General features: G+C 49.8%; 1 protein-coding gene across 1 annotated transcript in view; it reads right to left on the reverse strand.

The window, feature by feature from the left end:
• The window catches only part of MYO1A (myosin IA), a gene marked incomplete at its 3' end in the record, with an annotated part of 28,589 nt that extends 9,074 nt beyond the window's left edge, over positions 1-19,515 (reverse strand). Inside the window, exons 1-27 of the mRNA XM_082635321.1 lie at positions 19,382-19,515; positions 19,161-19,276; positions 18,803-18,897; positions 18,504-18,608; positions 18,265-18,311; positions 18,036-18,099; positions 17,736-17,834; positions 15,604-15,707; positions 15,341-15,488; positions 14,754-14,872; positions 14,587-14,673; positions 13,171-13,236; positions 12,913-13,017; positions 10,639-10,701; positions 10,238-10,438; positions 9,837-10,063; positions 9,273-9,473; positions 8,916-9,009; positions 8,313-8,462; positions 8,135-8,203; positions 7,616-7,690; positions 3,196-3,330; positions 2,239-2,345; positions 1,717-1,849; positions 1,450-1,602; positions 1,144-1,271; positions 751-868 (exon numbers count right to left, since the gene is read on the reverse strand). Coding sequence (XP_082491447.1) covers positions 751-868; positions 1,144-1,271; positions 1,450-1,602; positions 1,717-1,849; positions 2,239-2,345; positions 3,196-3,330; positions 7,616-7,690; positions 8,135-8,203; positions 8,313-8,462; positions 8,916-9,009; positions 9,273-9,473; positions 9,837-10,063; positions 10,238-10,438; positions 10,639-10,701; positions 12,913-13,017; positions 13,171-13,236; positions 14,587-14,673; positions 14,754-14,872; positions 15,341-15,488; positions 15,604-15,707; positions 17,736-17,834; positions 18,036-18,099; positions 18,265-18,311; positions 18,504-18,608; positions 18,803-18,897; positions 19,161-19,276; positions 19,382-19,495 — 3,123 coding nt within the window. The 5' untranslated portion in view covers positions 19,496-19,515. The remainder of the gene's footprint in view (positions 1-750; positions 869-1,143; positions 1,272-1,449; positions 1,603-1,716; positions 1,850-2,238; positions 2,346-3,195; positions 3,331-7,615; positions 7,691-8,134; positions 8,204-8,312; positions 8,463-8,915; positions 9,010-9,272; positions 9,474-9,836; positions 10,064-10,237; positions 10,439-10,638; positions 10,702-12,912; positions 13,018-13,170; positions 13,237-14,586; positions 14,674-14,753; positions 14,873-15,340; positions 15,489-15,603; positions 15,708-17,735; positions 17,835-18,035; positions 18,100-18,264; positions 18,312-18,503; positions 18,609-18,802; positions 18,898-19,160; positions 19,277-19,381) is intronic.
• Positions 19,516-24,502: the final 4,987 nt, after the last annotated feature.

Consider the following 24,502-nt stretch of genomic DNA (forward strand, 5'->3'; position numbering starts at 1 on the left):
TTAGTAAGATAACTGTTGGCAGCAGCCTGGCATCTCTGGTGTATGGAAAGGAAAGGGGTGCCAGGGGGCAGGTGTGACAAAGCCCAGTGCTGAGCTTGGGGTGGAGGGGGCTATGAAGCCGGGGACCCTGCATTCCCCAGCTCACCTCAGCTCGCATGAGCCCTCCAGCCTTGGGCCTCTTTCCGGGCTAAATCTCCAGAGAATCCCAGTTTCTGCCAAGACAGGGATCCTCACTTCTTCCCTCCAGGGACACACTTAATGAACCAGCTCATTGGCCACCTGCGACCTGAGCCCCATCCCCGACTGCCCCACCCCCACCCCAGTCTCTCCAAACCCCGCCAGAGCTCAGCCGGTCAAGGAGCCCGGAGACAATTTCCCTTCTTTTTCATTCTTATTATCTGCATTAGCTGGCTCCAAGGAGCCTGAGGAGAGGAAAGGGAGGGGGGCAGAGGGTCTAAGTACAAGCCAGTGAAAGGATGGGGGAACAGGGACCCACCCACATGACCAAACGTTTGCAAAGCCTCTTGTTTTATTAGTGGGCAAAGAGGCTGAGGGCGGGAGGAAGCTAAGTTTGGAGAGAGGATTGGAAAGGATTGGGAGAAGCAAGGTCCTCTTCAAGGGTTCTGCACTCTCTGAGCCCCACCTCCCATCAGAAGGTTCAGGCACGGGAGCCTCCCACGAAGGTGGGTGGGTGGGAGTCGGGCTGGTGCTGGTCCAGGAAGAAGAAACTGCTGCACCTCCTCATGGTACAGTCACCTGCAGGCAACGACTCCCCTTCTTCTTGCAGCTCAGCTTGCCATTCCCACCACCCCCAGGGCCCTGGATGACCTTGACAGCCAAGCTGCTCTCCTTGAACCTCACTGAGAACCTGGAGGGGGAACAGACAGAAAGACAAAGCTAGTGCCCTCATCCCCTCACCCCTACTCCTGTATTTTCATGGTGGCTTCCCCTCCCCTTCTTGAGGCAAGTACATCCCCCCACCAGCCCCCTATGTCAGAAGACTCAAGGCCGCAGAGAACTTGGGTGGCCCTGACCTGACACAGTATGCTTCACTTTCTGACAGGACAAATTTTCCCGGTCACAATGACCGCCAGCTTGGTCATCTGCCCCAAGCCATCCCTCACCCCCAGCTCATGGCCTTACTCCTCAGTCACGGTGACTGGAAGCTGCCTCTGCGTGGCATCCAGCACAGCCCGGTACATTTTGGTCAGCAGTTCAATCACATGCTCGCTGACCAGCAGGAAGTCCCCCTTGGAGCCCACTGATGATATCTTAGGAAGGAGAGAAACAGCAGGGAAGGGATTCATTTTTTTCTCCTCAGGAGCACCCTGGGAGATATCAAAGGCCCAGAGTGAGAGGTCTGCTCTCCATGGCCTCCAGCTCGCCCCAGCCCTGTGATGCCCACCACCTTCTCCAGTCTGGGGCCCTGTCCCCACCCAGCTCTGATACCTCACTCAGATGCAAGCTAAAAAGCCCATCCTTGAAGCTGGTGACTGACACCCCGGCCACACTGCTCAGTGCCACGACAGCCTTGGCCTGGTAATTCTTGGTGTCTGAGATAATCACATGCCCCTTGGTCAGAAGGAGAATTCGAGAGGAAGTCTAAAGACAGAACAGGAAAGGGTGAGGAAGGGTTGTGATGCATCCCCACCCTTCCAGCTACCAGCCGAGGCTCTGGATCAGGCTGGGGGAGGAGTTCAGGATATGGGCCTTCACCTTGCCATTGCCACGGTTGACCTTCATCACAGTCTCAGCCACCAGAACAGGCCCTTCCTCCCTGCCCTTCAGCTTCTGTAGCTTGGGGTTTCCTTGCAGCCCAATGTAGTCACCGTGGAATGGAATAGGGACGCTGAGGACACACGGGAGGTACGCAGTGGAGATAAGGTCCTTACCTCCGACCTCCAAGGTCCTTGTACCGCCCCACCTGAGTTCCCATCTTGGTCCTCCCGTGCTCCATCCCCCATCCTCTGCCATACCCTGTGTCTCAGTGGTTCTCAGAGCATGGTCCAGGACCAACATCAGCATCCCCTAGGACCTTGTTAGAAAGGCAAATTCTTTGGCCCCACCCCAGACCTCCTAAAACAGAAACTCTGAGGAGGGCATGCAGCAACCTGGCTGTTATCCAGCCTGCCAGGTGATTCTGAGGCACACTAAAGTTTGAGAACCACAGCTCTGTTCCACCTGGGGAATCTTCTCTTTGCTATTGATGAAACTGCACAGGGTCTGGGAGGCACTCACCTCTGGGGGTATGAAGCCTTCTTGCCCTTGAACAGTTCGCTGGCACAGAGCTTCTCCCTTAGGACCTCTACCTGCTTCGGGGACAGCTGATCCCGGAATCTCTTGCACTGTGACAGGGGAGGGGAAGGAGGACACTTCAGAGAGGGCAGGGGCTGGAGGAGCACTGGGGAGGGGAAGGGGGACTGAGGGATGCTGGGGGAGGGGGATGGAAGCAGTCAAATACAAGCCCCAGGAGGGCTGTGTGCCCACAGCACAGCACAAGGCCTACTCCCAGACAGGTGCTCTAAAGTATTTCTTGAGTAGAAGAACTCTGTGCTAAGTGAAATAAGCCAGACAAAAGGACAAATGTGGCATGAGTTCACTTATATGAGGTACCTAGAATAGTTAAATTCGTAGAGGCAGAAAGTAGATCATACTTCCTGGGGGCTGAGGGACAGAGGAATGGGGAGTTATTGCTTAATGTGTACAGAGTTTCAGTTTGGGATGATGAAAAATAGTATGGAGACAGATGGCGGTGATGGTGGCACAACAATGCGAATGTGCTTAATGCCACTGAACTGTTTACTTAAAAATGGTTAAAATGGACTTCCCTGGTGGTGCAGTGGTTGAGAGTCCGCCTGCCGATGCAGGGGACACGGGTTCATGCCCTGGTCCGGGAAGATCCCACATGCCGCAGAGCGGCTGGGCCCGTGAGCCATGGCCGCTGAGCCTGTGCGTCCGGAGCCTGTGCTCCGCAACGGGAGAGGCCACAACAGTGAGAGGCCCGTGTAGTGCAAAAAAAAAAAAAAAAAAAAAAAGGTTAAAATGGTAAATTTTATGTATTACCACAATAAAAAAAAAAATTTAAGTGGCAGAGGGAGGCAGAAGAGGAAAATCAGGAGGAGGAGAAAAAAAAAAGAAGACAAATGAGAGAGGAGTTGCCTGAGCACCAGGAGAGGCTGCCCAGGCCCCGCTCACCTTCCATTGGTAGAAGAGCTTCTGAAGCTCCTGGTTAGCTGCGTTGAAGTACTTGTAAGGGGCAGCTGGCCACCTTTTGTCCAAGACATTGGTAGACGGCAAATTGTTCTTCAGCCCCAGTAGGAATTTCCGTGCCTGGGTTGGGAGCAGGGGGGTTGGGAGTGGGATGACGAGAAGGCCTCCTGACAGGCAAACTGGCACCCAGATCCCACCACTTTCAGGGAGAAGGCCACCCACAGGGAGAAGCAACAAGTGGCGCTAAGGAGATGGAAGGGAGTCCCCTCCTGATCTCTTTCAGTGTGAATGTAGACTTGAGGTTGGGCAGTAAGAGCGTGAACGGGAGATGGAGGGGAGAGAAGGAGTAGTTCCAAGCAGATACCTTCTACACAGGGTAGTGAGGTGGGAGGAGCAATATGAAAACTGGCCTTAATATTTTGCTTCTGTAGCTTCCTATTCTCGAGGCTCATAATTGCCTACAGATGGCTGCCCCACTGTCTGTGTTAGCTATTGGACAGGTACCAAATCTTCCCTCCTCTCTGCTCAGTCAAGGCCAACACCTCAACCTGGCATTCAGAGTCTTCTACTTAGAGCCCAACCTCATGTCACAGGATCCCCTGCATTATCTCATCCTGGCACACCAACCAGACTGGACTCCCTGACTTGCCCTCTGCCCAGCCCATTCATTATCACTCTGTGCCTTAGCTCATGCTGCTCTCAGCTCAACCCTTCCAACCCAGATTCTACCTATCCTTTGAGATGCAGCTCAAAGCCCTCCCAGATTCCCTGGGCCAGTGGTGTTTCTCCTTTCTTTGAAGCCCCATAGCACTTTGTCTATACACTTGTTTTCGTACTACCGTTATTTGCATGGAAATCTCCCTCTTCTACAGGGTGAGTCTTTGGGAGTCAGGATGCTAGGTCCTGAGTTTTTTCACCATTCAACATCATTGAGCATCTGTTCTGTGCCTGGCACTGTTCTAGGTATGGGGACACAGCAGTGAACAGAGTAAACAAAGTCTCTTCTCACTGAGTTTACATTCTACTGTGGGTGGAGAAGGAGACAGCCCACAAGCAAATAAACATAGACTGTAGCTTCCAATAATTATATATGCTATGATGCAAAAAAAAGCAGAACTGAGACAGGAATGAGTGGTAGCATATTCCAGACAAGAAGGAAAGCTAGTGTGACTGGCTTAAATTGAGCAAGAGAGGAAAAGATCAGAGAGTAGGTTAGCGAATGAGAGATCATGAAGGGACTTGTAGGCTGTGGTAAGGACATTTGGCTTTATGTGGAGTGAAATGGAACACCTTTAGAGGGTCTTAGGGGAAGAGTGACATAATCTGACTTAAGGTTTTACTTTTTACTTTTTAAAATGTAATACAACTTATTTTGAAATTTTTTTAATTTGAGTGAAAGTTGAAACAACATTGCAATGAACATCTGAATAACATATACTTCTCACCTAAATTCACCAGCTGATAATGTTAACATCTTACCCTATCTTTGTGCTCTTTCTAACACACGCACACATAAATACAAATGCATGTAAGTATAGAAATACACACATATGTACAAATCTTGGCTACTATAGCATCCTAAAGTAGTTACAGTTATCATAACATTTTCCTCTAAAGCTTAAGCACGCATTGCCCAAGAACCAGGATATTTTCCTACACAATCATGATTCTATCACCATACCTAAGAAAATTAACATTAATTGGACACACTCACCCAAGAGTAATGTATATGCAAATCTCTTCTAGTGTCCTTTATAAACTTTAAAAAGGTACTCTTTGACTTTGTTTTTATTTTTCTTGATCCAGGATCCAATCAAGTTTCACCCATGGCATCTGACTGTTTAGTCTCCCCCAATCTAGAACAAGGACTCTTAAGTCTTTATATCTCAGGGAGCACCTAGAACCCTGTTTATTTATGGGATAGAATTACTGAAGGTATAGAAAATAACTGGACCTTGAACACTTCCAAATTTTTGGAATTTTTGTGAAAACTTTTTACTGAGATATTAGGTTAAAAAACTAAAATAGAAAAAGGCAGAACACACAGTGTATTGCTGTAACTCTCCAGGAACTATCCAAGCTCTTTGTATCTTCCCCAACAAAGATCTAGTGGGCTTGGTCTAATCACCCTGGAGTCCCCAGTCCTTGGCCTGGTTTGATTTAATTCAATAAACATTCCTTAGCATGTCCCATAATCCCCCATGTTCCAATTGATGTGGAGATTCTGAGGTTTTTCTTTTTTGTTTGTTTTTTTTAGATCTAGAAAGTTCTGCTTTTCCCTATGCAGCCCTCCTGTGTGCAGGTCTACCCAGAGCCATGGGTACCTGGGTTGCCCAGGCCTCTGTGAGTGTGTTGGGAGTGGTGAGGCAGGAAGGGGAGGGGAACAGTCATAGGTGGTGGTTAAAACTAGAGTCAAATAGCTTGTATCCCAGCTCTACCACATACCAGCTATGGAACTCCTACAAGTTATTCAACCTCTCTGGGCCTTAGTTTTTACCAATAAAATGAGGGAAAGAGTATATTTTATTTTAAAAAAACATATACTTTGAATAACAATTTTCTGGGCATGTTTAACTAACCTAGGTAAGAAAACCATGGTGCTGTTTAATTGACTGTAAATAGATTGATATAAGATTGGACCAATACTTGATGTGTACAATTTTAGTATATAGGGTTTTGTGCTTTAAAAAAAAAAAGGTCGGGACTTCCCTGGTGGTGCAGTGGTTAAGAATCCACCTGCCAATGCAGGTGACACAGGTTCGATCCCTGGTCCAGGAAGATCCCACATGCTGCGGAGCAACTAAGCCCATGCACCACAACTACTGAGCCCGCTTGCCACAGTTATTGAATCCCACAAGCCTGGAGCCCCGTGCTCTGCAACAAGAGAAGCCACCACAATGAGAAGCCAGTGCACCGCAACGAAGAGTAGCCCCTGCTCGCCACAACTAGAGAAAAGCCCACGTGCAGCGACGAAGACCCAAAGCGGCCAAAAAAAAAAAAAAGTTCAATTAATTAATTAATTATAAAATAAAATGAGAAATATAAGGGCCTACCTCAGAGGGTTGTTGAAAGCATTAGAGTTAATGCATGTAAAGGGCTTAGCACATCGTAAGTGAGTTATAGGCAAGGCAATGGCAAAATATGGACTAGTCAGAAACACTGGGGCAATCAATGCCCTGTGGTCCCCTATACGCAGACTTCCAGAGTGGGTTTGATTTATTGAAATACTGGTTTAAAGGCAACAGCTCCTGCGGTGACATTCAGCAGATGCCTGATGATATACAGGTGAAAGAGAAGGCAGACTAGAGGTCATTCAGGAGATAAGAGCAAAATCAGATTACAGGTCTCAGGTGTGCAGCAAGAGAGCACGTACTCCGGTAAGGCAGACACCCTGGAGCCTGCCTGAGGAGAGCCCTGGCAATGGAAGAGGCCTAGGACAATGGAGCTTCCCCAGGGAGGGGGAGGAGGACACAGGGAAGACTCAGGGAGGTGGGAAAGAGGCCCAGAGCCTCCATTCCTCAACTTAGCCAAGGGAACAGAGAGGAGCTCCAATGCATCTCGTGTCTTTACGAGCAAAGTCAGTAAGAGTCCTAACAACCATCAAAAATCAAATCAGCCAAGGTCAGTTCTAATTCACTCCAGCCCTCTGTCCAAGATCTCCCACTCTTCTCTCTGGTCTTTCCCAAGGTTTCAATGGAGTGCTGCTCTCCCCCATCTGGTTTCCCTCCAACACTTCTCAGAAGCACTATTGCTATCGGATATATGTCTCTGGAAATCACCCCTCTCTGTCCCTGTTTTCCTCTCACTGGAAACTGTCCATAGTTTGAACGTCCAAGCCTGCTCTTGGCTTCTTCCTGCCCACCCTGACCCAAGTCCTCCAGAATTAAGGTCCTTCCTGAGATTCAGTTTCAGCCTGGCCTGCTACAGTGTCAGAAGAGATAGAAGGAAGATATGATTCCTCCACCTTCATCCCCAACCCTAAAATGAATCTCGGGAGGTTGGGTTACTTAACCCTATGTGTGTCCTCTCTCTGCTCTTCAATGAGGCGCAGCCTCTTCAACTGTTGTTAACCACCTAGCCCCCCCCCCCAGTCTCTTCTCCAGCCTACTCACCATGGACTAGTTGGTGGGTGTGCTGGGACCCCTTCCTGCCACAAGGTTGCCTGCAGTGTCTATTCATGCCAAAATGTGCTCTGATTCTGCCCCGAGGCCCCTAGGCGCTGGGGCCCTCCCCGTGCAGGCTGCTGCCCCGTCCCCTCTGCTCCCAGGGTTTAAGTACATCAGATAGAGGAGGCTCTTGGGGAAAAGCTTTGAGTCACCTCCTCTCAAACCCCACATACTTCCTCTTCACAACCTGTCCCTCCCTCCTCAATGCCCCGTTTCCACCCTCAATCCCCACCACTTACTATGCTCTTGTAGATGAAATTTGACAAGGTGAGGGCAGCCCCTGACCGGAAGTACTTTCGATAATTCTTGCGGGCCTGGCAGGGACATACAAGAAAAGGGCCAAAGTAAAGATAGAGAGTTACACCTGGAAGACAGAAGACAGGCCTAGAAGAGGTTCTACTATTTTTCAACCACACAAAGAACAGAGTAAGATAAAGAGCTGAGACTATACCTGGAGGGAGAGAGTAAAGTCAGACAAGCTGGCAATCAGGAGGACACTCAAAGCAGAAGGCAGAGCTCTGCTGCTAAGTCAGAAACACACCCAAGCATATATTCAGATCTCCCCAAGATGCATCCACACTCCCAGACACACACAGAGCATACCCAGAAACACACCAAGACACAGACATACCATCACACAGAGATGTGTCCTGGGTGTGGGCAGGACCTTCTCTCTGCTACTCTTCCCCACCAGCAGCAGCTGGCATGACCCGGAGGAGCCACGTGAGGGGAGGAAACCCCTCTCCCTTCCCCATTACCTTCCAACCTCTCACAAAAGCCTGGATCAACAATGCTGATGCCTTCATCTTCCCATAGCGTTTCTTTTGCTGTAGAAAACAGTGGGCCTGTTAGAAAAACTCCACCTCCTGAACCACCTCTCCACTTCCCACTCTCCTATTAGAGTAAGGGGGATAGGACTTTGGGGATAACAGGTACCATGTTGCCCCGAAACCAAGAGGAAATGAGGATCTGACTCTTGCGCATGAGCTGGTAGTGGATGCGGCAGCGCCAGCCTCGGTACGTCTTCTGTATGAGTGTGGCCAGCTGCTGGATTCGTAGGCGCCTCTGATCTTCCAGGTAGAAAAGCTGTGGAGAGGTGGAAGGGGGGCACAGAGAGGCTCACCTAGGGGAACCCCACGGCACCAAAGGCTTCCCAGCCAGTGTTTTATTCAATCGTTCCTTAGTCCTCTTATTCATTTATGCATTCATTCATTTAATAAGCAGCTACTGAGCTCTGACTCTTTAGCAGGCATTGTGCTAAGACTTGGAAACTCAGACACCCTGACTCTCAAGGAGTCCTGCTTCAGGCAGAGGCGTTCAGACCAGCAATGCAAGCACACCTAATTCCAGGGCTCAGGGCAGGTAGGGCAGGAACCCAAGAACTCAGTTCCCAGAGATAAAGTCCCTGCAGGGAGACTTCCTCATCCACTATTCATTCCAGGTTCTAGAAGCTCCCGTCGCCCAGCCTCTCACTCAGGTGGGCTCTCCAACTCTTCCACCTTCCAGGCCCACCAAATGCAAATGCACCCTCCAACTCACAGTCTTGGGGCTTCTGATGAAGATCTTTGTCTTCCCAAAGGCCAGCTCCTCTGAGGACATATTCAGCTCCCCCAGGAGCTTCTCGACCCCCTCCCTACAGGAACAGGTGGGGAAAGCTGCCAAAGGGCATCCCAGGGGAGGGTCCTCTCCCACCTTTCCTCTACCCCCTTTCACCCCAGGAGAAGAGTTCAGGGTTCAAACAGACTTCAGAGCCTCTGAAAAGTGATCATTCAATTCATTTCCCCGAGAATCCCTTCACTGAGCTTCAGCGATACACATGGCACCACCTGGTCTCTTCCCCCACAGAGGTTCCCTGCACTGCCCTTTCCTTCTCCCCAGTCTCCCACTGAGTCTTACCGGTCTCCACCGTCCCAGTGAGGCCAAGTGCTCCGGCTCAGCAATCGGTACCTTTCCAGGAAGGACCCGTAGGCCTGGCGGAAGGCATAGCCTGCTCGTCGCACCCGCACATTCTCCAGCAGCCCCAGGTACCGAGCCTGGACGGCCACCAGCTCCGAGGAGAACTCACCTCGCCGCTGATGCTCATTGGGCTTTATACACCTGGTGGGAGGTGAGGCAAGGCCCGGGCTACAGGAGCTACACCCTTGCCAGTGTCACCCATCCTGGTCTCTACACCTCTATTCTGTACACATTCCCGTTAGCTGAAAACTTTCAGAGGAAGCAGACACACTGGCCTTCCCAGTTTCACTCACTATAGCATGGTCCTATTTGACCATGATGCTCTCCCCACTACAGGACTCTCAGCTCCTCAGCTGCCTCTGTTTTTCATGAGGAAAAGGGCTCTGGTATCCTATTCCAGAGACAACCAGCCCCCCACCCCCGCACGGACATGTTCTACCATGCATGGACCCTGCAAGTGTCATCACAAATGCAGCATGTTCCCCTATGTGCCCAGCATGTCACCTGATGTAGTTGGGTTTCTTGGAATACAGGTTCTTCATGAGAATGGCCACAGAACCCTTGAACTGGACCCCAGCAGTTGGGGGGCGTTTGAGAGACGCCTGCTTTGGATCACCCTCAGGAAACAAGGACCGAAGGAGGGAGTGCTGGGCCTTCCACATGGCCTGGGACAAGTCCCGGAAGAGTAGGTCGTTATTCTTGTCGATGAAGCCGTTCACGTTGTAGGTCACCTGTACAGGAACCGCTCTTGGTCTGGAGAGCCCACCACATTGTCTGTCGTGCGCGTGGCCCCCCCAGTCTCACTGCGAAGTGTTCCTGGTTCTCATCTCCCCCCAGTGCCTCCCCCCATTGCCTTCAGCCTGTGCCCAGGCCCTAGTCTTCACCCTCCAGCCCCGCGACATCACCTTGCCCGCATAGTGGCAGATGCGGAAGCAGCTGAGGCCCATGCTGTGGTCATACTGGTGCTGGGCGTTCTGGGTGACTTTGCTCTCATAGTGGCCATGCTTGGAGAAGACTTGGTTCAGCTTTGCTAGGAAGGTGGAGTCACTGACCACCCCAGGCCGCAGGCACTCCTCGTCCAGCATGGCCAGGATGCCTCGTTGATTCTGGCCAGGGGAACAAGATCAGCCCAACCTAGACCTGGTCCTTCCAGACGTCCACATCCTCACTGCCGCCCCTCTGCCCCCTCATCCTTTGCCCTCTTTACCATCCTTAACAAGTGGGGGGGAGGGGAGAGAGAGACAGGGGAAGGGTGTTCAGGCAGTCTGGAGGGAGAGGTCCCAGAGATGAGAGAAAGATAACTTACATGCTCAATGAGGTTACAGATAATGCCATTATCAAAGTAGTCCACCTTCACCCACGGTATGCCCTGGCAACGGGAGATGACAAATTACATGGAGCAGGTCCAAGACAAGTCTCCAACGGTCTCACCAGAACCAGGCCCCCTTTCACCCACCCCACCAAGGACCATCAGAAAGCGGTGTAGTTCAGAGGGGTCCTTGGTGTGGTTTCTATCAATCACATCCTTATCCCTCCAAGGTTGATGGAGAATTTGTGGGATGGGTGGGCAGACGTGTGGGAGGACCCAGAGCAGTTGTGAGAGAGGGCGAGACAGTGCAGAAAGCCATGTAGGTGCTGTAGGTTGGAGAAGGAAGTGGAATATGTTGAGATTACCCCACTGTGGGAGTGGGGAAGGGTCCTTGAGTATGTAGAAGAGCAAATGGCCATACTGTTCTGGCAACAAGCTATGGAACCAAAGCACATAGGTGAGTTTATCATCAAACAACAAAGCTAATTTGATACATCTTCAAAGACCTTCATCAGTGATTCCCAAACTCAAGTGTGCGTCACAATCACCTGGAGGGCTTGTTAAAATACAGATTGCTGGGCCCCACCCCCAGGTTCTGATTCAGCAGGTCTAGGATAGGGCCTGGGAATTTGTCTTTCCAACATGTCCCCAGGGGATACTCCTGCTGCTAGTCCAGGACCACACTTTCAGAACCACTGATCTACATGATACTTTGGGGCTGTATAATTTGTTTTTTAAAAAGCAAGAATGGTATAGAAGCAGAAGACCCATAAGACCATGCATCTCTAATTTAGAGCTTTGCTGGGTATCAGGTATATAGACAGGAGAGCTCTGGACCAGCCAAGGGCCAGACCTCCCAGGCTCAGGCCATTCCCAGGTGTGGTTGGGGAACACGAGCCTTTCTCTTCCTCCTCCCTCACAGGTCTTCAGGAAATGCAGAGCGGAATTAAGTAAAGTTGCCCTCCCACTTCATCCCCAAAATACCTTCCCCAACTGGCTAAATGAACAATCCTATGCAGCTATAGAAAAGCATCTTCATGTACTGATACAGAAAGGTCTCTTGTTAACTGGTGAAAGCAAGATGCAGAACAGAGTGTATTCATTGCCACTTGAATAAATTTTGAGGGAAAATATATTTACAGATTTTTTTGATTACACATAGAAGTCCTCTGGAAGGAGGCTGACTTCAGTTGCCTCTGGATGCGGGGGGAGAACTAGGAAGCTGGGATGGGGTGGGAAGTAGACCTTTCTTTTTTTTTTGCTGTACGCGGGCCTCTCACTGTTGTGGCCTCTCCCGTTGCGGAGCACAGGCTCCGGACGCACAGGCTCAGCGGCCATGGCTCACGGGCCCAGCCGCTCCGCGGCATATGGGATCCTCCCAGACCGGGGCACGAACCCGTATCCCCTGCATCGGCAGGCGGACTCTCAACCACTGCGCCACCAGGGAGGCCCTAGACCTTTCTTTATACACCTTTTTAAGCTTTTTGAATCTTGAAGCATGGGAATGTATATCTATTTGATAATTTAAATTTTTAAAGTAAAAACATACAAAACTAAAAAAAACTTTTAGTTGTGACCACATTGTCTGGAATTCTGCCACAGCAGGTTCCTGAGAGCTCACAGGGAACATCCCTGGGAGGGTTTTGATGACTGAGACTCAGCCATTCACACTTTGGAGTGAATTAGCTCAATCAGAGAGTTTTTCTAACACTTAGCCATAGAAAATGGGCGGTGGGGTGGGGATGGGGTGCGGGTTTTCGCTGACCAGGGGAAGGAGTATGGAAACTTTGAGCCACGGGGCATTTCTGGTGAGGAAGTCTGGGTCATACAAGAGGGGACGGCAACATCAGTCCAGCCCAGAGGAGACAAAAGATTCTGAGACGTCAGAGAAGGGCACCGAAAGGGATGTGGTAGGGTGCCAAGCCCAGGAGAAATGCCCCTTCTAGATTCGGCTCACAGCCTGCCCTGGGCCAAGCACAGCTGTCACTTCACTCTTGTCAGGCCTCTCCCCCACCCCTACCCACCCCGACACCCTTCCATCAATCTGCTCCCTTCCTCTCCTGGCCTGGAGGGCAGGATGGGGAACTGGGGGTGGAAAGCAGAGAATTAGGGCTTCTTGGCAATGCTGGAATATTCAGCTGTGCAAGGGAAACTTTTTGTCCTTAGTGTTCTCATCTGGGGACAATTGAGAGGAAGCTGTGATGAAGGAGAAAGATCTGGCACACGCCTAGAAGTCATCTGAGAGAGGGGAAGCAGGAAGTCCTCGTTTACCTCTCTCTTATATTCCTCTTGCTCCTCTTTCAGCGTTATCTCTGTGAACACCTGCTGTAGCTTCTCATTGCAGTAGTTGATCACAAATTGCTCAAAGCTATTATCCTGTGGTGGGTACACAGGTTAGAGAGTGAGACCAGCTCAGCCCAAGACACTTCCTCCGTCTCAGCCCCACCTCCCCTCTCTCACACCCCGCTTTGAGCCTGCTGCTCCTAACCCTCAGGAAGCAGGGTGCTGAGGTTGCTGAAGCTCTCTCACCTCTAATATTTCAAAGCCATAGATATCCAGGACCCCCATGACCTTCCTTTTCTCCCCAGTGCTCACCTGAAGAGGAGGAAAAGATAAATCTGAGGACTGGCCCTCTACACACCAGGCCAGGCCCCTCTGGGATGTGAGTAAAGCAGGGAGCAAACAGAATTTGGGTGAGCTTGACCAAGCTGGAAAGGAATTGGTGTAATTTTACTCTCCCTCTTCCTCTGTATGCTGAAGGACAAGCAAAGAGTGAGGAAAGGAGGAAAAGGAAGATGTAATAGATTCCAGGAAAATGCTCCCATGGTACAAAGTAGAAAGACGTTAAAATCTTCTCGGAAAAATAACCATCCCTTATATTTGTAGAGCATTTTACAAAAAAATCCTATGATCTTATTTCATTAATCCATCTATCCCTGTAAGGTGTGATTATTCCCATTCTACAGATGAAAAAAAATCGAACTTCAAAAGAGCTAAGCATTTACCCAAATCTAGATTCAAATCCTATGTTACCCTGCTGCCTTCTGGTAACAGATTCTAAATTGATGGCACTTTCACATACGAATTTTTTAATAATAGCTCTATTTTGACCTAATTTGCACACCATAAAATTTACCCTTTAAAAGTATACAACTCAGTGGGATTTTTTTTCCAGTATATTCAAAAGGTATACAACCACCACCACCACTAAATTCCAGAGCATTTTCATCATCCTCAGGTGAAATCTTATATACGTAACCCATTAGCAGTCACTCCCTATTCCCCTGGCAACCATTGACCTACTTCCCATCCCGATGGATTGCTTACTCTGGACATTTCATATAAATGGAATTATACAAAATGTGACCATTTGTGTCTGGCTTCTTTCACTCAACATGTTTCCAAGGTTCATCCACGGTGAGCATGTATCAGCACTTCATGCCTTTTGATGGCCAAATAATATCCCACTGTATGGATATACCACATTTTGTTTATCCATTCATTAGTTGATGTACACTGGGGTTGTTTCCACTTCTTGGCTATTATGAATAATGCCTCTATGAACATTTATGCACAGGTTTTTATGTGGACATCTGTTTTCAGTTCTTTTGGATATATACTTAGGAGTAGAATTGCTGGGTTATATGGTAACCATGTACACAATTTCATCTGATCCTCACTAAATCCTGTGAAACAAGTAGGCATTAGTGTGTCTCATTTCCCAAATCGGGAAACTGAGGTTCAGAATCTCTGTGAAACTGAAAGACCACACAGTTGGTAAGTAGGGAACCCAAATAGATGAACTCAAAAAAACAGAGATGTTTCCAAAACTCTACATTATCGTAAATAAATAAATACACCCTATCCTCCTTACTCCGTTCATCTCAGAACCCAAGGCATGGGGCGGGCAGAGGAGAGTGCTGAGGGAGGAGGGCAGTCTCTCACCTGGATACTCTCATTGATTCGATTCACTAGCCAGTTGAAAAGGCGGCTGTAGATGTTCTTAGCCAGAGCATCCCGAGCGTACTGAGCCTGCAGGGCAGTGCCAACTGGTTAGTGTGGCAGCCACAGAACAGACTCAAAACACAGCCTCCTCCCACAGGGCCCCTCACCTGGACGACATTCAGTGCAGTGACCACTTTTTCTTTGGCCGTTTCCATGGTCCTTGAGCACAAAGCTCTCTCTAGTTCCACTGAATTCAAACCCACCATTTCCCCAATCTCTTGAATACCTGGAGTGATGAGGAAATACAACATGGCCTGAGAGAGGGCTTGCTCCCAGGGGAGGGAGGGAGGGCTGAAAAGTGAAACTGCTGAGAGCCTGCTGTTCCTGGGTCTTACTGGGGAAGTCCTTACAGCCAATCCAGAACATGGCTCTGGAGGAATCTCTGGGGAGGAGGAGGAAAGGGAGATCTTGACAGGCATTATCTCCTTTAATATGAGAATCTCCTGAAATGAGTGTAATTGTCCCCATTTCTGCAAAGAATCCACTGAGACTCAGAGAGGTCCCAGAACCTAGGTCTACCAAACATCAAAACCTCATTCCAATATGCCTCACAGGGAGTTCTAAATGAGTATGTTTGGGGAAGAACTCCTGAGTGGGCAGAGGGGGACTGAATCAGAGTGAGGTCTATTATGCTGGAGATGGTGGAAGAACAGAAATTGTAGCAGGAGATTCAGGGAGCTGGTTGGGTGCAGACCTCTCCCATCACGGATGCCACTTGCTGGTACCCCATTGGCCTGGAACTCGTCTGCCAGTTCCACATTCCCCAGCTTCAACACCAGGGCCACCACCTCTAGCACCTGCCGAATCTCCTCCTTGGAGAACCCAATCACAGTCATCGCACTCTTGGAGAGAAAGGAGAAGTCCAAAGCTGAACTGCGGTGCCAGTCCAATGCCTCCCTTCTCAAAGCCAGAGCCTGGGCTCAGGGCATGGCCTAATGGCCCATCCCAGGTACTCACCTGAAGGGCCTTGAAGTTGGCAGTGTCGTCCATGCCATCCACCCTGGATGCCCCCGGGTTCAGGTAGGCATAGCCATTTGTGTCCCGCTCAAGCTTCAGGGCCTCTGGGAGGGCCAGCATGAGGGAAAAGGGTCAGTACACATGCTTTCTGGAGTCCTCCAGCCTTGACCCTCATGGTCCTTGTCCTAGAGGTTGGTTCATTCATTTATTCAGAGGAGCCATTTTTGTTTTAGGTTCTTCCCCTGCCTCTTTTGTTTTGGGATCACTAATTCCTGTGATGATAGACTACATTTTTAAGTGGTATTTAGGGTTTGGGTGTTCATAATTGTTGAGGTTTTCCCCAACTTTTATGAAAGAAAAGCCTCATTCTACTCTTTTCCCCGCCCTCAGGGTTCCAAACAATAAAAACAAACAAGAAACCTCTCTGTCCTGCTCAGTTCTCAATGGTTCTGGGAGGATGAAGGTGAGGAAAGAAGGGTGAGCACACATCTCCCACCCACCCCCAGCCTCGAGGCCTCGCCCTAGGCCCAGGTTGGCGCACCCATTATTTGTTCACAAAGCACCAACCAAGTGACAGATACTACGTTCCCCAACCCTGACTCCCTTCGGGAAGGTTTTCTCTGCGTGTAGCTGAGCCAAATGGCCCTCTTGTGTTCCCCCATTGTGCATCTCTACCCCAGACCACATCACATGGGCTGGGCTTTGGGGTTTTTTCTGTCCCTCCTACAAATGAATAACTTGTGTGTTGGGACTGTGTTTTTCATCTTCATATTCTGTGTGCCTGGCTGGCATGCAGGAACTTTTTTCTTTTTAATAAATGAATCAAGGGAATGGTCAAAGCCGTTCACCTGAGATGGGAAGGAATGGGTTAATCATGGAGCTTGAAGGGTATCAGTTATCTGCTATTCAAATGATCTGAGAATCAGGGAGTGACCCTCAAACTAGAGTTTAATGGCAGTTTCCCCTGAGACACAAATTTTGAAACAAGAGCCTGCTAAATAGGGGTGTCTGGAAGGAGAAGAGTCAGAAAGGCCCTGGGATGATGACACCAGGGAGGGAGGCCCCACCCAGACTCAACTTAAATCAGTGAGTGAGAATCAGCTAGAGCACAACTCTAGTACCTATGATTCAGACAAATGGAATACAATCAAGACAATTAAGCCAGGAGGGAGGATGAGACCTGTGGGGGCTCTTGAACCATAGAGATCTCTAGGAGGGGGAAAGGAGACAGGCACAAGTCCAGCATAGAATAACCAGAAACCAAAGGGACAGGTTTTTGGGGGCCAGATACCCACAGTGCCCACAGTTAGAGGGGGGATTGAGAGGGGAAGCTCTGGCAGGGCTTTAAGTCCCATCAGACCCTGCAGTAACGCCCAGCCAGAGCCACCTCAGGCCCATCCAGCATCCAGGCTGAGATGGTCTCTTCCCCAAGACAACGTAAGGTGCTCCATGCCTTCTGCCCCTCTAGCCAGCTGCAGAGCCTATTGGCACTGATCACACTGTATTGCGATGTAGCTGTTCATGCATCTGCCATCCCTAGAAGACTAAGTTCTTCGAGGACAAGGTCTCTTACTCACCTCTGTATCCCTAGAAGCTAGCACAATGTTCAAGCATAGTAGGTGTTCAAGAGATGTTTGATGAATGATTGAATGGAACCTCCACAGAACTATCTAAGAAGAGAAAATCAAGGACAAGGTCCTGGGCAAGGCAGATGTAGACCCAGGGCAACTTCAGCTAGAGCTCATTGAAAGTTCTTCAACACTTGTAACATCCTGCCTGCTTTCCTGCTGAGCTATGGATAAAGTCCCTTAAATTGAAGATAGGAGAGATGGTAGATGGAAATAAGTGTTCCATTTTTGAAGCCAGCTTGGGGAAAGAGGAATCCAGACAAGACAGAGAAATAAGAGCAGTGAAGAGGTAAGAAGGCTTATTCCTAGCAATAAAACCCCAGAAAAGGAAGAGAACACAGAGGTCAAGGGATTTGTTCCCAACAATGGGTGGATGAGATTCAGGGTGGGGACTGCCCTGAGATTCAAGGGAAGAGGGCTACAGGGATCCAGAGGGGCCCAGGGGTTCTGGGCATTGAATGGAGGCTAGGGGTGTTCTGCCATGTGTCGGGGGCAGGCACATACTCAGCAGCTGTGGATCTGCTCCAGCCAGTAGCTGATAGAAGATGTGGAAGTTCCTTTCTCCTTTAAGTTGCTTCACCACGCGGGATTTCTCAAGCAGATCTGGCAGAGAATTTGAAAATAATGTTCTGAGGACCTGGGAGGTACTGCAGCTTCCCTCTAATCCTGCCCTCATCCCTAGTGTTCCTAGTGGTTGGGAAGCCTGGTAGTCTAACATTCCTCCTTCCTACAGCAGCAGATTAGCCAAAAGGAACACCGTGGGGCAGGTGGGACAGGTGTTAAGTGGGATGGGGAGACACGTACAGTTTGTGATGACGCCACCAAGGGGGGATCCCTTGAAGTCAAACTCAACATCCATGTATTTTCCCTTCAGAGACCAGAGAGAGAGAGAGAGAGAGAGAGAGAGAGAGAGAGAGAGAGAGACTTGGCTTCCTCCTCTTCTCACCACCCTGTCCAGGAGGGATCTGTGCCTTGTTCCTCCCTCTCAAGGCGCCACACCCTCTTGTCCCAGTCTGGGGAGAGGTTCACTCACAAATCGAGAGGAGTTGTTGTTGCGAATGGTCTTGGCATTGCCAAAAGCTGCGGAGATGAGGAGAGGGGGAATACGATGGCTGAGGCGAGAAGAGGGACTCCAGAGCAGGGGAAGGGGAAGGCCCTCCAACCATGAGGCCGATCTCAGGTTTCTCAGGCTGAGCAAGAACAGCCATCTGGGGAACACTGGGGACGGTCGGGTGGGGTGGGGGTGGAGAGGGCAGAGACTGGACTTCTCACCCTCCAGCACTGGATTTGACTGAAGCAGTTGTTCCTTCACAGAGTTCACCCGTTCCCCTTCCCCACAGACAGCCGCCACGTAACTCATCACCAGTTTACTAGCCTCTGCAAGAGAAACCCTCACGTGGGTCCCCACCAATGCCCTTGACCTCCCTCATCCCAGCACCTCACACCACTCAGAGTCAGAAAAAGCCAGGGAGGAATTTCAGGGGGTGGAGGCAGAACTGGGCCTGGCTTGGAAAGAGACAAGGGGGTAGTTCTAGCAGTGACCCCATGGCTTCCCGCCCCGGGCGCCTCACCTGTCTTGCCAGCTCCACTCTCGCCCGTGATGAGGATACACTGGTCTTTGTCCTGGTCCCTCAGTGACTGGTACGCCACATTTGCCAGTGCATAGCTTGTGGGGAGGAAGTGGGTGGTGACTAGTGTGGGACCAGTCCAGGACAACATCTTTCACTCGACCCGCAACCCCCAGACTCATTTGCCCTCCCCACTTGGACCAGACCAAGGCAAGTGACAGGCCTAGGAAGGGGCCTCCAGAGGGCCAAGGGAGGAAGGGGCAGCTGGAGAACCTCCTTCAGGAGGAAGGAAAGAGGAAATTAGGATGTGTCATCATAGCGAGCTGGGGCCCTGTCACCTCTCCTCGGTCCCTCTACTCACACATGGGGCTTCAGCTCGTAGAAGGTATAGTCCCTGTATCTGGCAATGAACTCTGGGCCATAGATGGGCAGCTGTTGGTAGGGATTCATTGAGACCAACACGTTCCCAATGTAGGTCTGGAGCCAGGGAAGATGAAGGGAATGAGCGAGGGTGGGGGTTGGGGGAGGCACGTGAACTCTCTGGCCACACGGCCGCAGGCAGGGGCACCCGTAAACACTCACATAAATCTCCCCTTTTTCATAGCGCAGCTGGAGGTTCTTGATCAGAGACTCCTGCTCCAGGGGTTCCAGGAGCACAAGGTCCTCCACCCCAATGGACCCTTCCAGGAGAGTCATGTCCAGAGGAGCGACTGATCCTGGGATCAGTTTGTTGATGTCTGCTCAGCTTTAGAGGCCAGTAACTGTTTGAGGGGAGGAAGGCAGAAGGACCTAAGAGAGCTTTCCCCTCCCCCAGTCCTGGCCCTAGAGAGAGCCCCCAACCTGGGAAAGGCCTCTGGACCAGCCCAAGCTAACAGTGGAGGCTGCAGAAACTCCTGGTGGGAGGCGAGGGAATCCTCTGCACCCTGAATTAGGGTTGGTGGGGGTGGGGCAGGACCACCAGGGTAAAGAAGGCACCCAGTAGGCAGCAGCTGGGGGAGCATCCTTGTGCTTGCAGGGGAGAGGGCTGGGGAGGAAAGGGTAAGCAAACTTCATGCCACAGCCAGGCACCAAAAGCTCCCTCCCTCCTGCACTGAGGCTGAGGTCAGGGTCCAGACTCCCTGACTCTTTGTCCCCCATTCTCCTTCTCAACTCCCCACCTCTCACAGCCCCCGTTTCAGTCACCCAGCACACCCATACCCCTTTGAAAAATTGTGCCAGTGTCTTTCCTCCTGTCTCATTGCTACAGTGAGATTCATTTTTTAAATGGGGACTGGAAGAGGTGATGAGCTCAAGGACAGAGACGGGAGTTCCTCCGTAAAAGGCTGGAATACCCCAAAGAAATGAAAATGAGGTTTGTTTCCCCAACAAGCAAGTAGCTGTCAGGACTTCTGCATGTGCCTACACGTCTGTCCCTATATTTCCATGTCCAGATTTTACACCCATGACCATAAGCTTCTGGCATGGACTTTGCCCCAGAGGGACACACCTAGCTTTTTAGTAGCTAGTGGGAATGGGCAAGGAAAAGCAGAGTCAGAGGGGCAGGGGACACCGTGCGGCTCGGCCTCCACGCACTAGGTATATGGCAGGTGCTCCCTAGAGTGGAAGCCCAGCCCTCCTCCGTCTTTCCTGGGGGATTGAGTAGGCAGGGCGACCTGGTGCAGGACAGGACTATTACAGTGGTCAATGCCACTCCCTAACAGGAATAAAAGAGCCACATCCTCCTGTCCTGCATCGCTGAAACTGACTGGGGGAAGGGAGGGAAGCAGGAAGGGAAGGTGGGGCAAGAAGTGGGCACAGGCTGCCTTCTCCCTTCACTCTGCCTTCCCCAAGCTTCGGGAAAAGGGAGCACCTGTCACTTCCTGTAAAGTCACAATGGAGGGAGCAATAAGAATACTGATTATAGCAACCTTTAGCCATCAGGTAGTATGTACTACGGGCTAGGCAGGCTCTAAACACTTTACATACACGAATTCACTTGATGCTTACAATATCCCCATGAAGTAGACACTATTATCATCCCACATTTTCTAGATTAAAAAAAAAAAGTTAAGATTTTAAATAACTTGGTAGGGAAGGGAGAGAAGCAGAAGCAGGGCTGGGAGAAGGCATCTTCTTTGGATTTAGATTTGAAAGGAATGGGAATAAGATTGGTTGGGGGTGGGGAAGAGGGAAGAAAAGCAGCCCCCACATGGGGCACCCAAAGATGTGAAAAGAGGAGTAGAGGCAGGTTAAGGAAGGACTCACCCAACACTGGAACTAGGGTGTAACTTCAGTGTCTCTTGGAGAATGGTGGATGAAATCCCAATTTGACAGGAAGGGGGCATAGGAGTCCCAGGCCCCAAGGCTGGAGAGGTGCCCTCGTTACTGGGAGCTGTCCATGGTGTCAGGGAAGACAGGAAATATTCGACCCTCTTCTTCCCAGTGTCCACGATTCTGACCTTCCTCTGTGCAGCCTCCTCCAGCCAGGGCTCCCTGTGCCAGTCAAGCCAGGCGAGCCCTGAGATGGTGGCTCAGCACAAAGTCCGAGGCTATTCCTGATGAGGGTGTGGCTCGCTTAACCCTTCACAGGCCTGCAGCCCCAGAGGGAGACACTCAGTCGCATGAGAAAGCCCCCTCTAGGTAGGAAGGGGTATCTGGCTGGCCTTAGCTGAGGGGTTCAAGCAGAGTTCTTGCTCCATTGCCCCCAAAATTTGGAAATGAGGGCAGAAGGAGCAGACTTTATAGCCAAGGAAAAGCTTTTTCCAAAAGTCAGGAATATTGTCAAAGAGGAAGTTAGGCTGGGGTGTCTTCTGACCAAAGAAGTAGTACCTCTCTCGAACCTACCCTTCCTATCTTGTTCAGAGCCAGGGGGTATTGATGACATTATTGGAAGAACTAAGCAGACAAAATCCCCAAATTTCTCTCCACTTCCCTCCCCCCATGAATCAGACGCCATCTTTGGACACAGGTCCAAAGATTAAAGTTAGTGATAACACCTGATATTTCATTCATTCAGTGAACTCCCACCTGTGTCACCTCATTGAATCACACCACCCTGTGTGGTAGGCAGTGCAGACTCCCTCCATTAAAAAGGAAAATTAGAGACAAACACCGAGGCTCAGAGAGGTTACACAATGTGCCCCTAGTTCCACAGACAGCACATGGCAGAACCAGGAACAGAAAAATGCAGCTTCCTGACCCTAAGGTGGCCACAGGTTCCAGCCCAAGTCCTGGTATTTCTCCTTTTATTCCTTCTTCTGTGCTAGAATACCGAATAAGACCCTGGGATGCTCTTTCCTGGGCACTATCTCAGCTGGAAATAACTGCCTCCAGTGGACAAGAAGCTTTAAAATCCTATTTCCCAGGGTACCCCCTCATCCACCCAGGAAAATTCCTGAACAGCAGGCTCCCTATGCCCACCGTCTTCCCTCCCAGGCATGCACAAAGAGCAAATTAGGTAATCACAAACACTTAGCTGAAGATAGAGACTTGATTCTCCAACTCCCAGCCACAGCTGCTTGGTTCAAGGTCCAAACTCTATTGCTCTCACAGAAGCACTCTGCATAAACCTGGCCCATCAGCAATTCCATTACCAACCTGCCCTTACATAAATTATTGATCTACTAAATATATATATATTTGAAGGGGATAAAAAGCAAGAGGCGAGAGAGAGAGAGAAAGCTGAGTGGAAGTGACATCAGAACATAATCCCATGTACAGGGAGAGCAGTATCACAGTAGAGGCAGAAATGACTAAAGATCCTCTATTTTGCAGTGGAGGAAACAAACCTAGAGTGAGAAACCACTTTCCTAGGATCACACCACTGCAAACCTGGCAGAGCCAGGACCAGAACACAGGTCTCCTGTTCTCCAGGCCAGGAATCTGCAGCTGCCTACAACTGAGGTTCATTTGTGTCCATCCACAGACTCATTTATCGAGTACCTACTATGTGCTCACATGAGAGGAGTGACTCTGAGATGGCAACCTCAGGCTTAGAAACAATGGCATGAACGTCACAGCTAGGGTGACCAACCATCATGGTTTGTCTGGGACCTAAGATGAGTTTTCTGGACATGGGTATTTGAGTGCTAAAACCAGTAAAGTTCTGGGCAAACGGGGATGAGTAGGTCATTCTAAATTAACAAGGTACAAAATACACATCCAACTCAGCTGGGATTTGAAGATCTGCCAAAGCACTCTTGGGGTGGAGAGGAGGCACAGAGGATGCAGGGTTGTGATCTCCTGCTTCCCAGGCAAAACTGAAGCAACTGGAGCTTGTTGGTCTTCCTCCACTCTGACTCTGAAATTCCCTTCCTTATCCCCCCATTAGAATTTCTAGTCCGTGTAGGGGGAAATGAGGGCACTTTTTTTTTCTTTTTTTTTGCATTGGGTCTTCGTTGCTGTGCGTGGAGTTTCTCTAGTTGTGGAGAGCAGGAGCTACTCTTCGTTGCGGTGCGCAGACTTCTCATTGTGGTGGCTTCTCTTGTTGCAGAGCACGGGCTCTAGGTGCGTGGGCTTCAGTAGTTGCAGCACGCGGGCCCTAGAGCGCAGGCTCAGTAGTTGTGGCGCACGGACTTAGTTGCTCCGCGGCATGTGGGATCCTCCCGGACCAGGGATTGAACCCGTGTCCCCTGCATTGGCAGGTGGATTCTTAGCCACTGCGCCACCAGGGAAGTCCCATGAGGGAACTTTTTGAGGTGACAGAAATGCTCTATAACTGTGGTGGTGGTTACACAACTGTCTCCATTTGCCAAAACTCAGCAAAATTTAAAACTGGTGAACTTTATTTATTGTACAATTTTATAAATTATACTTCAGTAAAGCTGGCAAAGAAGAACTAGAAGCAGCAGCAGCAATTCTAAACCCTTCACTGCTGATTTCTGAGAGCTGTGAGGGCAGCAAATTAATTGGTCTAATTCACACTCACTAGTGCTCCCAGGGACATTCACTTTTTAAAAAGATGTTACACAATAAAAACACAGGAGTTTTCAGACAATGGTGGAGAAGATATTTGGTGGTAGAGGGTCTTTTTGACCCTCACAAACTATCTGGTGTCACTTAGTAACAACATTGATCAAGTACAGTTGACCTTTCAACAACACAGGTTTGAACTCCCTGGTCCACCTAAACTCAAGATTTTTTTCAATAAGTACGTACTGCTACTACATGATCCATGGGTGCCTGAATGTGCAGATGTGGAAGCACAGATACAGAGGGCCTTCAACTGTAAAATTATAGGTGGATTTGCCACTGGACAGAGGGTTGGAGACCCTAACCCTCCCCACCCCCGATTTAAGAGTCAGCTGTACTACTATGTGCCAGGCAACAAGCTAAATGCTATCCAAAGTGAGGTCCACAGACCAGCAGCATCTGAATCACCTGGGAGCTTATTAGAAATGCAGAATCTTGGGTCCCAACCCAGGCTTACTGAAGCAGAAGTCTGCAGTTTAACAAGCTCCCCAGATGATTCCTATGCATGTTAAAGTTTGAGAAGAACTGCTTTACATACCTTATCTTTTTTTTACCCTCACTAAAACCCTATGATCTTGCAAACCTGGCAATTATGCTTTAAGTTTTTATTAATTCAACCATTGATGATCATCCAATGTCTCTTATTTACCTAGTCTGGTTGTAGAAGAGGAGAAAAGATGTCATCAGTGTGCATTAATCTACATAAATTTACATATGATCCACACCCTGTTTTCTTCCTATTTCACCAACCAA

Source organism: Mesoplodon mirus (assembly GCF_964341445.2).
Source record: "Mesoplodon mirus genome assembly, chromosome: 11".
Taxonomy (NCBI): domain Eukaryota; kingdom Metazoa; phylum Chordata; class Mammalia; order Artiodactyla; family Ziphiidae; genus Mesoplodon; species Mesoplodon mirus.